Genomic DNA, 16,185 nt, shown 5'->3' on the forward strand with positions numbered 1-16,185 from the left:
ATTTAAAGTATGGTTTCAAATTCAATGACTAAAAACATTAATTTAAAAATTTGCAATGTATACCGTGATTCAGAAATAATGGATTCAAACTTCAGTTTTCTAAGTTCTCTTTGACAGTCAGCAGCTTCATTAGATTTATTCCTAAAATAATATAAAAGGTTTAAATATTTTATTTCAAAATAGTTCAAGTATAAATGTTTTCCTTTTTTAAAAACATGTTTTTCCTTTATTACTTTTCTTTTCTTTATATTCTATTTGTGATTATGTATGCGTACTTCCTTGAGATTAGATATATAAAGTCAAGGGGTTTTGCTCTGCCAAAAAATCACCCAATCTGTTAGTCCAACAATGTGTTTTTCTATATCATTATTTTATTCATCTTTAGGAGAAATTTCTTAGCATCTTTATATTATTATTTCTTTAAAGAAATAAACATTTAGGTCACTTCTATGATGGCTAAGTAGGCCCCTGTCAGACTCATCTGCATACAAATAAAAAGTCTAAACTTTGAAGAACATTAAAAAAAGAAAAACCTCTATTCGAAGGCATTGGAAAGTGAACAAAAACAAGAAGATTTTGGAGGGAAGCTGACACTTGGAATGAGGTGATAGCATGGGGTCAGGGTTTGTGTGTGTGTGTGTGTATGTGTGTGTGTGTATGTGTGTTAATGATTTCAAACATGACAGTCCAGTGTGCATCATTTAGAAACCATCAACAGAATCAAGCATTCTAATAGAAAACATAGTCTGGGGCACCTGGGTGGCTCAGTTGGTTGGGCGACTGCCTTTAGCTCAGGTCATGATCCCAGGGTGCTGGGATCGAGTCCCGCATCAAGCTCCCTGCTCAGTGGCGAGCCTGCTTCTCCCTCTCCCCTCTGCCTGCCTTTCTGCCTACTTGCGTCTCTGTCAAATAAATAAATAAATAAAATTAAAAAAAAAAGAAAATAAAAGAAAACATAGTCTGGCCTAAAGAATTAGTGCACAGTGTTCGGGTCAACCACAGTGCTGAAAAGTGAAGAGTGACTCAAAATAGGAGAGTCAAACACAGGAAGTCCCAATACTGCATACAGACGCTACACACACATCTGGCTGGGCTTTGAACTCTTCATGCACAGGGCATACTCCAATTAGGGTAAAGATAAAACAATTAAACAGAGATTTGAGCTGTTGTGATAAAGACAGAGTTTACAGTCTGAGGCCAACCTAACTAACAATCTGCTTAAAGCAGCAACACCCTCACCCCCACCAATAGTATTTGGAGTGTTTAGAGAAATATAATAGAATCCAGAATTTCTATAATATAACATTTACAATGCCCAGAATATAATAAAAATTACTCAACACAAGCAAGAACAGAAAAGCATGACCTATTCTTAACAGAAAAGACAGTTAATAGGGACTGCCTCTGAGATGACCCAGATACTAAAATTTGCAGATAAGGATTTTTCAGAGCAGTTATAACTCTGCTTAAAGACATTAAAAAAAAAATCCGCTCTAATTAGTGAAAAGATGATAAATTTTGGCAGAAAAATAAACCATTAAAATGAACCAAATGGAAATTCTAAAACTGAAATAAACATATGTCTTGATTTTATGTAATTGGGTTTTGTAACAAAACTCGAAAAGTTAATATATTAAGAAAAAGTAATATTCCAGTTTAAGTTTATATAGGCTATTTATTAATAAGTCATTATCTGAAAGTACCTTAAAATAGCTTATAAACCTTACAATAACTATATGTTAGATTGCCAATGAATTTGCCCTATTTGTAGAATGACTTTAATTTCTAATAAGTAATCATTTATTTGCATAATGAATATGTATAACATTCATTTATTTTTAAAATGATTTTATTATAAAATATGATAAAATTATAAGCTATAGGAAAATCACATAAAACAATTATATAATGAATTATTATAAGGAGAAAACTCTTATAACTACCATCCAGGTAAAAACATAAAACCTGACCAAGCTACCCTAGAAGCTTCATATCCCTGGTCCCAGTCACAGCCAACCCCCATCCTCCCTAAAATAACCATTTTCATGAATTTCATAGTAATCACTTTGATTTTCCTTAGCATTTTATTACTCAAGTTTTATCTTTGAACACTACATTTTAGCTTAACTTTTTCTTCTCAAAAAATGTCTTCTTAAAACACGTTATTTTCATTATCCGCTTTTTGTAAAATCGATGAACGTATCATGTTGACACACAATGAAGTACATATATACTTTGATATGTCTGACATATATACAAGCCCATGAAACCATCAACAGAATCAAGCAGCAGACGAGCCTACTCAAAGCCTAGATCTTGGTCTCTAACGCCATTCCTATTCAAAGGAACCAAGAGTACTCAGAAATGGCTGATTCCAAGACTAAGGCAGAGTAAGTACATCTGAGATATCTTGTTATGTCAGAAGGTAAACAAATACTTATATAAGATGAGGAAACCACATTCCAGTTCACAGAAGTCAGCTTGAAGGGACTCCTACTGGCTAAGCCTAGATAATTTATGTATCAAAGCAATTCAATACAGCAATCAATTATAAACCATTGAAAAAATAAGAGTTCATAGGTTCACACCAACAATAAATAAATAAATAATGGGGAGAAGTGGAGGCTCTTGCTTAAAGTAGGATGCTGAGGACTAATAAATGGGGAGGGAGGGCTGGAGTCAGAAAAATCATCATTTAGCAACCACTGTGTAAAGTTTAGATAAGGTAAAAATCATTACTGGATGCTATATTGAGAGATAAATTTTGATGAGGAGGATAGCATTCACAGTATATTTAAAGTGTCTCTTATAGACTGCTTACTAGTTGAAAAGGAACAACAACAACAAACCCAGGAATAAGAGAGTGAAAAAATTGAGCAATACCTTCACCAGGTGATCAAAATTAACATCACTAGTGAAGGCAGGCAGGTAGTCATACCCTGAGAAGGACAAATCCTCACTTACATGGTTTTCTGGTTAAGAGTACATGCCCCTAATTCAATCAAAAGGAAACACCAGACCAATATAAAATGAAAATTTTTATTTAAAAAATTGTGAGGGGTTCTGCATTTTTCAAAAAACGTCAATGTCATAAAAAAAGAGAAACTGGAAATATTCCAGAATTAGGAGGCTAAAAAGACATGCCAAACAGGCTGACTCTACTGGTCCTATACTAGAGGAGAAAATGCTACAAAGGCCAGCTAACAAAATTAGAATATGGATGGCAGATTAAAGGGCTTTATATAAATTTATGACACAGATTACTGTGCTTTTTGTTATGTTATGTTAGTCACCATACAGGACATCATTAGTTTTTGATGTATTGTCCTATGATTCATTGTTTGCATGTAACACCCAGGGCTCCATGCAGTGCTTCCATATTAAAGTATCACCATCCTGAGGAAAGGCAGGCTAAAGTACTTAGAGGTAAAGGGTCATGTTGTATGTAACTTACCCTCAAACGATTCAGGAAAGAAAAGTGTGTGTGTGTGTGTGTGTATGTACGTGTGCGGAGAGAGAGAGAGAGAAAGGATGGGGCCAGGGAAAGGATGAGGAAGAAAGCAATGGGTTAAAATGTTAATCTGGGTAAAGGTTATTTGGGTGTTCTTTATACTATTATTATGTTTACAACTTTTTTAAAGTTTTAAGTTGTTTCTGAATAAAATATTAGAAAAGAAGGAATAAGGAAGAGTTTCACATACCATTAGAAAACTGGGCAAAGATTATGTTCAGGTGAGTCACAAAAGAAAGAATTCAGAGTCAAATATGCAGGAGTACAGTGTTTCATCAATCAAACTAGTTTGTTTCTTTGTTTAGTTATTATACCATTAGCTAGGAAGTGAAGAAATGGTATTTACAAACAATGCTGAGATTATAAATCAGTATAATCTTATTGGAAGGCAATAAGTCATTATGTATTAAAAGCATCAAAATTATTTAAGTTTGATTCTAGCAAAAACTATCCAAATTCTACAAAAACAAAAGCTTAGTAAGTAGTTATGATTCATCTACACATGAAATATTGTATAGCCATTTAATAGTTATCTAGAAATGTATCATGTAATGACATGAAAAATATCATTTTTTAGAACATGTCATATATTTATCACTAACTGAAAATGATACATTATCTCTCTAAGTGAAAATATGCTAAAAAATAGACATTACTTAGAAAAAGAAGACTTTAAGAAAAAGTTCTTAGAAGGAGGACTAGAAGGCTTTATCAAAATAAAACTATGATGTTCTTTTTTACATATTCCTGTATTTTCCAAGTTTTATTTATTTGCTTTGAAATAAAAAAAATCTTTTTTAACCTAAAAAATGCTTTCAGAGGCACCTAAATGGCTTAGTTGTTTAAGCGTCCGACTCTTGATTTTGGCTGGGGTCATAATCTCAGGGTTGTGAGATTGAGCCCTGTGTCAGGCTCAACATTCAGCGTGCTTAAGATTCTCTCTCCCTCTCCCTCTGCCCCTCACCCCCACCCCACTTGAATGCTTTTTTTTTTTCTCTCTCTCTCTAAAAAAAAAAAAAAAAGGGCTTTGAGCCCAAGGTGATGTATTGAATTGTTGAATCACTGTATCATATATGTGAAACTAATATAACACTGCAAATTAACAAAAATAAAAACTTTGAAAAATCCTCTGAGGTACAGTATACCCACCATGACATTCACTCCATGTTCAGACTCACATACAACTTTTCTAATCTAGAGGCAGGGACAGTAGAACTTCTTTTAGTGGTTATTTTGCTAACTATATGGACAATTAATCTAGAGAGCCTACTATTCCAAGGATTCCCCTCACCATGGTCTGCTCCCACCCCCATGCCTATTAAGCCACTCTTTCTATGGTTTACTCTTCATGACACAATGGCTATCTTCACCTTCATTAGGATGAGGAGAGGGGGAACTGGAGGGAATAGAAAGAAAGCCTGTATCTCTTTCAACACTGCATTCCTTCCTTACTCTCAGCAAATAATGTCAATCTTTTCAAGGGCTTGGAATAAGCCTTCAGGAAGGCCCCTGCTAATCAACATAAAGGAAATAAGGTGAAATAATTCGATGTTTTTCTTGATTTGAAAGGCAAGTTTTGGGGTGCTTCATTCCATTAAGTGTCTGCTTTGGCTCAAGTCATGACCCCAGAGTCCCAGGATTGAGCCCCACATTGGGCCCCCTGCTCAGTAGGGAGTCTGCTTCTCCCTCTGCCCCTTCCCCTGCTTGTGCTCACTCTCTCTCAAATAAGTAAGTAAATAAATAAATAAAATCTTTTTAAAAAGGCAAGTTTCTATACCATTCCACTGCTTCATATGAAATAACTATTTTCTAACTGTCTCCTTGATACTTCCACCTGGCTGTCCAAAAGGCATTCTAAATCGAATACCATCAAAAAGCACAGTTTTTTATTTCTCTCCCCCCGTATCTATCTCTTCTACAATTTTCGCACTTTAATCAAGGACACCAACCCAATAATGACAAGATAGCCCTTATTTCCTTCTTACAATTGAGAAAATGGAGTCTAGAGAGATTAGTGCCACACGTGAGGTGACATACTAGTAAACAGCAGAGTGGGAAGCAGTCTGGATCCAGAATCCAGGCTCATAGTCACTCTACTCTAGCGCCTCTCAACTGTTTACCATGATGCTGAAAGTCCCCAAATCTCATCCTTTAATCTTTCCTTACTAGTCCTCTTGCTCCTCAGTCACATCCACTCCACCAATAAATCTTGTCAGATTGAACTGACACATATTTCTCTCCATCTCCCCACTACATACAGCCTTACACTCAACCAGTCACTTCTCACTTGCATGAGCTCATGCCCTCCCACCTGGGCTCCCCATTGCTCTTGTACTCTCACTCCTGTCCACTCTCCAGGTAGCTGCCATGCTGACCCATTAACACAAATCAGATGAGTTCATTCTCATGTCAAACATCCTCTAATAGTTTCCTATTGCCCTCCATTATAAATCCAAAATCCTTACTAGGCTCTGAACTGGTGTGTTAATTTCTTATTGTTGCTATAACAAATTACCACCATCTTAGTGATTTACGACAACACAAACTTATCTTACAGTTATAAGGTAAGAAGTCCTAAAATCAAGGTATCTCAAGGGCTGTGTTCCTTCTGGTGGGTCCAGGAGAAGATCTGTTTCCTTGCCTTTTCTAGCTTCTAGAGACCACAGGCATTCCTTGGCTTGTGCCCCCTTCTTCTAACCTCAGATCACAACATTCCAAACATTGCTTCCACCTTCACAACTACTTTTGTGACTCTGACCCTCTTTCCTCTTATAAGTATCTCTGCAATTATACTTGTATTTCCTCTTATAATTATCTCTGCAATTACATCAGGCCTGCCCAGATAATCGAGGATAATCTCCCTCTCTCAAAATAGTTAATCGCATGTGCAAAGTTCCTTTTCTCATATAGAATAATATACTCACAGATTCCAGGGATTAAGCCATGAAAATGTTTGGGTACCATTTTTCTGTCTATCACAACTGGCTTTCCTCATGTCTTGACCTTGGTCAGCAAGTTCAATGGGCCTTCCTCATGTCATAACTTTTCAAAGCATCATAAATGATCTACCATGTTAGCAAGCATTACTGGTTGCCTTCTAGACATGCACTATAGCTTTCTTCCTGGCCATCAGAGCTCCATTATCCTTATGCTGCTTGGTCTATACTAATTGTGTTAGTCTTGTTCCCCTTGCCAGTGATTCATTTAGAAGAGTGTATGTAAAAGGTTCCAGCTAACAAGATGTAAAGAGAGGGACTCTGGGACATTTTTTCCTCATTTCTAAGGAGACACCAGAAAAACAGGCCCTTCCTGTCTCTGGGCAGTTCCATCTGGATGTGGTACCATCTAGTAATCACAAGGGACTTAGTAGTTCTTTCATAACTCAGTTTTCTAAAAGTGGATACTTTGCCTATTTTCTAATTTTTGGAAGTTTTTATATAGGGCAGGAAGCACCAGTTTTATAAAATGAAACAAAAGCATTAGCATACCTGCAATTGTATAGTGATATCCTCCAGCTAATTTGTTTGATGGACTTTAGTGATGTTGTATTTCTTACTCCAACTCCAACCTTTTCTGATTTTTGTCATTTCTCAAAATTTATATTATAAATTATGTCAAAAACAATTAATAATGGGGCACCTGGGTGGCTCAGTTGGTTAAGTGTCTGCCTTCAATTTGGGTCATGATATCAGGGTCCTAGGATTGTGCCCCACATCGAGCCCCAAGTCAGGCTCTGGAGCCTACTCCTCCCTCTCCCTCTGCCTGCTGCTCCCCCTACCTGTGCTCTTTTTCCCTCGCTCTGGCTATCTTTTTTTCTGTGTCAAATAAATAAATAAAATCTTTAAAATATATATACATATATATGAGTAATGAAAAATATCGCAAAGTATGTTATTAATATTAAATGGTAATGTGCCTTCTATATATAGAAAATTCTGTGCCAATTTATCAAGTAAATCAATTCATGTCATAACCACTTAGCTTTATTCCTTTTCCTCAGTATGCTTATTTCTGTAGTTAGCATCTCTCCTAACTGCCAGGACTCCACTCTATATGCTAAAGTCTTGGTGGGTCCACAAATTCCCTTTGAGTTGAGTCAGGTACCAGCCCTACTCCTCTATTCCTGGAATGTGCTTTTGTCACTTATTGAGATCTAAGAAACCAAAGTCATGCAGTAGCCATGACATGATTAGATTGCCCTCCACAAGAGACATCCATATAGCCAAAACCCTCCCTAATGTTACTAGAGGGTGGGGAACAATGGGGTTCTTTGGGGAGGAGGTAATAGCATTTGCTTCTTTCATACTTGTTCTCTTCCTGGGTCCAGTGAATCATTCAAGGGCCTTCTGTCCACTCATTCCTTCAACCTCAGCCACTATACACTGATGGTTGAATTATTGTATTTATTGTACTATTAACCACAGTGCTATAAAGCTAGAATATTTGATTTCTTTTGTTTTCCAAAGACAAATTATTTTGCTACAAATAATTCAAGTATACATTAATTTGGTAAGGCATTTTTGGAACTTGTTCTTCCTTGTGCTGCTAAGCATTTTATTAAACACATTGTTCTTAGGAGTAGTCCATAGTCAACACAACATCTCGTTGCTAAGCTTTCTAAATATTTATATGTCTGATGAGGTTCATGCTTCCAAAATACAGGAACTGAAAACCAGAGCTACCAGATAACATACCACAAAGTAAAAAAAAATTTTTTTCAAAGATTACATAAATTCTATTTTAGTATTGTAATTATAGATGTATGATATTTATACCATAAAGTAATTTTTTTTAAAGATTTTATCTATTTATTTGACACAGAGAGAGATCACAAGTAGGCAGAGAGGCAGGCAGAGAGAGAGAGAGAGAGAGAGAGAGAGAGGAGGAAGCAGGCTCCCTGCTGAGCAGAGAGCCCGATGCAGAGTTTGATTCCAGGACCCTGAGATCATGACCTGAGCCGAAGGCAGAGGCTTTAACCCACCGAGCCACCCAGGTGCCCCAATACCATAAAGTAATTTTTGAAACTTCTGAAGTAAATCCATTTCTAAAAGCAATAGTGCTCTGGATATTTTACAAGGGCATTTTCTTGTCATCTGTTTTCAAATTTTTCTTTCTCACTTATATAAAGTGTAAGTACTCCAGCATTTCAAAGATACTCAGATACTTCTTCAAAGATACTCTTTTTTTGAACTTGAAATTGGTAATTGAATGGATAATAAAGAGACACGTCAAGAGAAAAAAAATACAAGAGCCTGCTTCCTCCTCTCTCTCTCTACCTGCCTCAGCCTACCTGTGATCTCTGTCAAATAAATAAATAAAATCTTAAAAAAAAAAAGAGAGAGAGAGAGAGAGAGAGAAAGAATCAGAATATTTCACATTGAGTTACACTTGAACAATCAGGGAAAGCTTTAATACATGACTAGGTTAAGTTTCTTATTGAGTGAAATTCTTATTTCATGTATTTAAAAATATTTACCTGTCCTTTAATATACAAGACAAGCCAGAAAAGTGCCTGAGAAAAGCAGACCACACTCACAATGAAATCACTGCCAAAAGAGTCACAGAGAACAGATGGTAAGGGTGGGGGAGCTCTTTCTAAAATCTACAGGTTGTTCAATGTTTACCATCTTACATGAGCTTTTCTTTATAGTTGTCAATCTTGGTCACTGCCTTCTGAAGGTTTAGCCCAAGGGCCTCTACTTGACCTTGTAAATCTGAAATGACACAATGTATTCATCTGATTAGTACATTCAAAATGTCCAGATAGTTTCAGAATGTAAACCATATTGAGAACTGCCACTCAGTTCCTGCAGCATGCTACAGCTGTTTACTCTGGTTTGCCAAGATATGCAGCCCATCTCTCCAGAAGCCCCTCAGAATTAATGGTTTTTGACAGATCTAATTTATTGGCCTCTTTCTGCCCCCAACATCTTGCTAATTTCGCCTATAGTGAATAGGCTAAATTTTATTAATGTTTTTAAAGTAAATTTATGTTGCTGACACACACATGTATTTTGATCATGTGGCTCACCTCTGATATATCTGACTGCCTGAGCTGGCCCTTGTGGCCTGGAACTGAGAAGGATCACTGAGGCCTCCCTGTAGAACTGAAATAGACAAACCATGTGAGAGGCTCCCAGTAAAGAATCTGTTAACTCTGGGTAGCATCTAAGAGGCATTTTAATGACTTTCGAAGCTAAGAAAATACAAGCAGGAAATTGGCTTCCATGGACTGGGGAATTCAAGCAGTGTTTGAGAAAGATTATTCAAGCAGCCGTGTCTAATGTGTGTGGATGCAGAACTGAAACTAAAGCAGAAAGAACAAATAGCTTGAATGAAGTAGGTCCTACCATTAGCCTGTGTGTGGGAACTATGATTCGAATCCCCACTGCAATGACAGCCCTTGTTGGCACTCTTGTTGAGAGAAAGGTAGAAAACAAACTTAGATGGACTAACTGGTTTCTATGGAGAAAATAATTTAACACACTGGAACTATAAAAGTCTATTTACTCCTGCTCAGATATGTTTTAATAACATAGTTTTAATAGTAAACTTTAAAATCTTTATGTATCCATACACATATACAACATTTCTATATATATCGCCAATCTGCCTTCTTTGTTTTATGAAGAAGAGCCAGTGCCTTTAAATTAGGAACCAAAACAAAAATCAGAAAACAAAATTACTCTAAATGAATGTTTTAATTAGAATTTGCCAGACATTTAGTATAAATCTTCATGTTTACCCAGGACTTACACATACATTCTTAATTTTATCCCTCAAACCTCTATCCAGGTGCAAATAGCCCATTTTTCAGATAAGGGGAAAAAGGAGATACTTTCTGATTCTCTTGCCTGGTATCTTACGATACGCTTTTTTTCCCCTCTCTTTCTTTTTGTCTTTAAGATTTTTATTTATTTATTTGACAGACAGAGACCACAAGTAGGCAGAGATGCAGGCAGACAGAGAGGAGGAAGCAGGCTCCCCGCTGAGCGGGGAACCCGATGCAGGGCTTGATCCCAGGACCCTGAGAACATGACCTGAGCTGAAGGCAGAGGCTTTAACCCAGTGAGCCACCCAGGTGCTCCAAGGTATGCTTTCTATTTTTATTTATTTATACGGTTTTTGAAAGAAGGGGAGGGGCAGAAAGAGAGAGAATCTTAAGCAGGCTCCCTGCATAGCACGGAGCCCAAAGCAGGACTCAATCTCATGACCCCGAGATCATGACATTAGCAGAAATGAAGAGCTGGCTGCTTAACCCACTGAGGCACCCACGTACCGCTTGCCTAATATCTCACAATGAATTAATGCATTAGCCAACAGTTAAACTGACAGAATGTTTTTAAGTCAACTGAGGGGATCAGTTTGAAAGAATGGCCCCTCAAAGTAAACGCCAATAAGGACTTAACTCATAGATAATATTTTGGGGTACCTTTTCCCCAGTTATCAAGTGATATCATTATATGTGGGAAAAGATCATATACATATAGATAATTTATTTTTGAATGTGACCTTCTGAAATAAAGCAATCTCTTATGAACACTGCTCGATGGATTGTTTTGTCATTAAGTTCACATGGACTTGCAAAGGGGTTCTATTCACACAGGCATAGCCAAAAGATTTCAGCCCACCCTCTGAAGAATAAGGAAGGAAGGTGGTTAGTGTTTGTTGATGGTGTACTCTGCGGCACTCTGCAAAATCCTTTTTCCTATATCATTTCATTTATAGTCACAACTACCATAAAAAACAAATACATATTTTTACTAATATAGACTCTAAGAAGCTGAGTAATTAACTAACTTATCAAAGGTGACATAGCTAGTAAGAAGTGCTCCCATGATTAAAACTCAGATTAGACTCATCCTGAAGTCCTTATCTTTCTAACTCTCCTACATGGCTCTCAAATTACAAAAGCTACAAGGGGATATGATATTTGTCCTTGAAAGTATGGTTAGTGTAGCTACAGATCTGTTTAACATATCTAAGAATTGTTAAAAAGGCATACTTAAGATGGATGAAAAGTATTTTACATAAAATATGTAGTATATTAGCAAAATGTCTAACTCCAAGAGGGTTTAGATTTAATTTTTGAAAGCTTTAAAAATTAATATAATAAATGAAAGATACTAAGACAAACATGTTATTATTGTGACCAGTTTTATAAGACTGACTTCAGAGAGAACAATTATGCCTTTTTATTAATGTCCCTTGGTGCTTTCGCAAAACATAATGTTAAACTAGATGAAGCACGGGTCTGAGCCCATGTAACAAATTTCATGTTATCACTTCCAAATATAGCTATTGTTAAGAGGAAGATTTGATTATCTTGAAAACAAATTCCAAATAATTGGTACTTGATATGTGAATTATATACAGTTAATTCTCAATCACCCCAAATTTATAATAGTAGGCAATAAAAATGGTAGCTAAATAAATCCCTATTTTTATAGCATTTATAGCAACCGACTCAAACCGACTCACCATTGAGCAAGGAATCTGAAGTGGAACTCAATGCAGGGCTTGATCTCACCACCCTAAGGTCATGACCTGAGCTGAAATCAAGAGTTGGAGGCTTGACCAACGGAGCCACCCAGGTGCCCTGCTTTGGAAAGTATTCTTAAGCTCACATTTGAATATAAATGTGCATCAGAGTTCCAGAATTTACTAGGTTTAAAGGAAAATAAACTACACAATCGTGACCCACTCAAGAAAGAAAAAGCTACTGTACTTTCCAGTATTATTCTCTCTGCATACCCACTCAAATCTCCCTTTCTCCCTGGCTCAAGATAAGCATAGATAGCTTAGTCTAATTCACAGTGTCCAGTAAGTAAAGAAGTCACTTCCTTCAGAAAATTTACTATGTATTTACAGCAACTCTGAGTCAAAATAGGGAAAGGGAATAAATGTTTTTACTCCACAACACAGAAACCATGTGAAGTAAACAGAAACAGAAAATACAAGTTATATCAACAAAGAAATCACTTTATATAAACAGAAGATACCACAGAGAATTGAGGGAAAAAAAGATTCATTATAAATAATCCATAATGTAAACTGACCAGCAGTGTATAATTTAAGAGTTAATATATTTTCATGTTCTCCAAAAAAGAAGCACTAAGAATTATTTCAAAAATACACAGAACTTATTATTACTGTTCTGAATGAGGAGTAAGCATGCTACTGGTTTATTATTGGTTCTAGTAGACTAGCAGGGTCGTTTTGTTTTTAGAAGCAGAGTGCCTAGTTTCTGTCCTCAATAAAGGAACACAGTTAGGATAAGCACCAGAGAGATTAAGCCACCTGCATAAGACAGCTCCTTCAGTTCCTGAGGCAAGGAGTTCTTAAATAAGTGTATTGTTCTGTGCAATCCTTCTGTATAGTTAAATAAATTCAACTTCAATTTTCTGTCATTCAGCATGACATTGGATTATGAGGCAAAAGGCCCTAACTGCCTACAAAAAGAAAGGAAGCATTGGCTTTAAACACCATGCAGATGTAAGGCGGAACCCATGGAAACAATCCAAAATTTACAACAGCAAATTCTACTATGATGTGACTGCGTTCTTTGCAGATATTAAATAAGAAGCAAATGATTTTAAATGAACAAGACAAAAAAGAGCTCTTAGCCCCTCTTCATATGAAGCCAGCTGCTTGCTGGATAGCATTACACAGGCATCAGCTTTGGGGTAATTAGTCTTTTAAGAGAATGCTGTTATTCCAAAAGGTTTCTAGAAACTACAAATACAAAAGGTATTCATAGTTAGCTATTTTATAGAAGGATATAAAACATTACAGACACTTGGAGAATATATTTAGCATAACATTTGAGAAAACAATAAATAAAACCTTTATAGTGGAAAGATATTTCAAGTTTAAAGCTTTCTGGATAAACACCAAAAAAAAAAAAAAAAAAAAATCTGGTTCAAAGTAGAGGAAACTGATGGCAGGTTCAAGAAGCAGAATGAAAGAATAAGCAAGCAAAATTGGCCCCCAGAGATCCCAATCAGGGGAATTTTTTTAAATGAGAAATTGAAGGCTCTGTATTTTTTTTTTTTAATGGTAGAGATAACTGAGGAAGAGGAAAAACAGAAGTTCGCTATTCCCAATACCTTCCTATGACAGGGTAACATAAGGTACATGTAGTACACGGATCTCTAAAGCCAGACCACCTATTTTCAAACATGGGCTCTGCTTCTATGAGCTGTGTGACTTTAGGTACATTAGTTTTTTATCTATAAAGTGGTGACTACGGCATAGGACTAAGAATTAAGAGATTTAAAATATGTAAAGAGAAGAGTGGCAAGCGCGTAGTGAGCACTCCCTGCTAGTTCTTATCATCAGTGGCAGTAGTGAGGCCAGAACCTGGCTCCCACCCTCACTTCCTCTCTGAATCTCAGCATTTTTCACCTTGAGGACCTTATTCTTGCGCTGGGCCAGATGTCACCAGCCGTTATGCTTGTATGGGGAAAGGTGAAAATGAAGGGTTTAACTGCGTATTTTTCTTTAACAATATACAGAGTAACAACAGTCATGTTAAAATTTGTTAAATATGGGTGATGGGTTCACCCACATTTGTTATATTATTCTCTGTATTTTTCTGTGTTTGGCATATTTTATGAAAATATTGTTTGGGGAGGGGTCTTGCTTGCACAGTCATCGATGGCAGTATGCTCTGTACTAAGGAGTCGAATCAACTCAGTTCTCTGTGGTCAAAATACAAAAGAAAACAAGGGTTAGAGAACTTGATGTGAAGTGGGGGACAAGGTTGAAAAATTAAAGACAACGTATTCACTTCTGTGAAGAGCTAGCTAGAGGGCTATATAGTAATCAGGAAGTCTGTTAGCTTAATTTTTAAGACATTGGGACATATTATTTGGATTTGGGAATGATCCATTTTAGAGGGAACCATTCTAGGGCATTCGTGAATTTGCTTATGTGTGGAAAAAGAGTACTTTTTGCAAGTGTTTTTAAAAATTACCCAAGTGTTGTTAGGCTCTGCATCTCATTTTAATTCTTACTTGTCTTCACTATACATTATTTTGAGACCTACCCATGTAACCATATATAAATGTGATTCATTTCTTTCAGACTGTCATATAATATCTAATGTGTGTACATGTCATTTTACTGATCTAGGCCTATAGTGATGGAACCTGGTTGCTTGCAACTTGTGTCACTGTAAATAATCCTGTGATAAAAGTACTTGAGTACTTATGGGGGAGTTTTTCTGCAGCATGTCCCCAGAACAAACTTATGAGGCCATAGGCATACATACACTTAATTAATGCCAAATGGTGCCCAGGATGGAGGCACCAGTGTACATTTCCACCTCACTAAATGAAGGCACCTGCTTTCCTAATACTTAATAGAAAGAATTATTTACTTTTTTTTTTTTGGTCAATCCACAGGGTGCAAAATAGTGTCTCATTGTTGGTTTAATCTGCAATTCTCTGCTCACTATTGAAACTGATCATCTCATTTTACACTTCTTAGTCATTCCTGTCTCTCTTTTCATGATTTGCCTTTTTTCCTCCAGTCTCTTTTCTATCTACTCCAATCGAGCTTTCTTCTTCACTCCTCCACAGAAAACAGCTCTTCTTAAAAAAATTTTTTTAAAGATTTTATTTAAATTCTAGTTAGTTAATATATAGTGTATTATTAGTTTCATGCAGAGAATTTAGTGATTCATCAGTTGCATATAATACCCAGTGTTCATTACATCATTAATATCCATCACTCAGTTACTCCATCCCCCCACCAACCTCCCCTCCAGCAACCCTGTTTGTTTCCTGTGGTTAAGAATCTTCTAAGCTTTGACTCCCTCTTTGTTTTTTTTTTAATTTTTTTAATCCCTCTTTGTTTTTAATCTTACTTTATGTTCCTTCCCTTCCCCTATGTTCATCTGAAATAGCTCTTTTTAAAGTTATGAACGACATACTATCCTGGCAATTCCAAAATTCAATTCTCTGTTCTTATATAATTCAACCTTTTAGCAGCATTTGACACAACTGTTTACTTCGCCTTTGAAACACTCCTCTCTACACTATAAGTATAAACTATACTCTCTAGTTTCTTCCCACCTCATTGGCTAATTGTTTCTCAGTCTCTGCTGAGGATCCTTATTCATAGAACACTCCAGGGTTCAGTTTGTTAGCCCTTCTCTCTATGTGCATTTTCTCACTAGTGGATCTCATCTAGTCTCATGGCTTTGAATAACACATATAAAGGTGTCTTTCATCATCATCATTATCACAACTAAGGGCTGAGTACTTACACTACCAGGCATGACATTCTATGTGCATTACACTAATTTAATCTTCACAATACAAAGTCATTAGAATGTAAATTCTGCAAGAGCAGAAATCTTATCTGTTATATTCATAGTATTTGAGACATGGAAGGTATTCAAAAAATAATTTTTGAATGAATAAATGAAATGTTGTAGATAGAAGAAATAAGAATGCCTACAATTAAATGCTTAAATTTATGTATCTAGGGTTTAAAAGGCATGGAACAGAAAGAGTTGTGCAGTTTTCATTGATAATATCTAATATGTATCTTGGCATTAAAATGCAAACTTTCTTATAAATAGGTAATTTTACTTCACTAGACACTCATTGAGTATCTACTCTATTATAAGTAGGGTCCATGCAAACTGGATTCATCCATAAATA

At 36.2% G+C, this 16,185-nt stretch overlaps 1 protein-coding gene across 2 annotated transcripts in view; it reads right to left on the reverse strand.

Annotated features, from left to right (window-relative positions):
- Positions 1-16,185, reverse strand: part of LEKR1 (leucine, glutamate and lysine rich 1) — a 189,456-nt gene that overhangs the window by 58,994 nt on the left and 114,277 nt on the right. For both annotated transcript variants that reach the window (XM_059163678.1, XM_059163679.1), the window contains exons 7-8: positions 9,144-9,225; positions 64-141 (exon numbers count right to left, since the gene is read on the reverse strand). In XM_059163678.1, coding sequence (XP_059019661.1) covers positions 64-141; positions 9,144-9,225 — 160 coding nt within the window. The remainder of the gene's footprint in view (positions 1-63; positions 142-9,143; positions 9,226-16,185) is intronic.

The sequence above is a fragment of the Mustela lutreola genome, chromosome 2 (assembly GCF_030435805.1).
Source record: "Mustela lutreola isolate mMusLut2 chromosome 2, mMusLut2.pri, whole genome shotgun sequence".
Classification (NCBI taxonomy): domain Eukaryota; kingdom Metazoa; phylum Chordata; class Mammalia; order Carnivora; family Mustelidae; genus Mustela; species Mustela lutreola.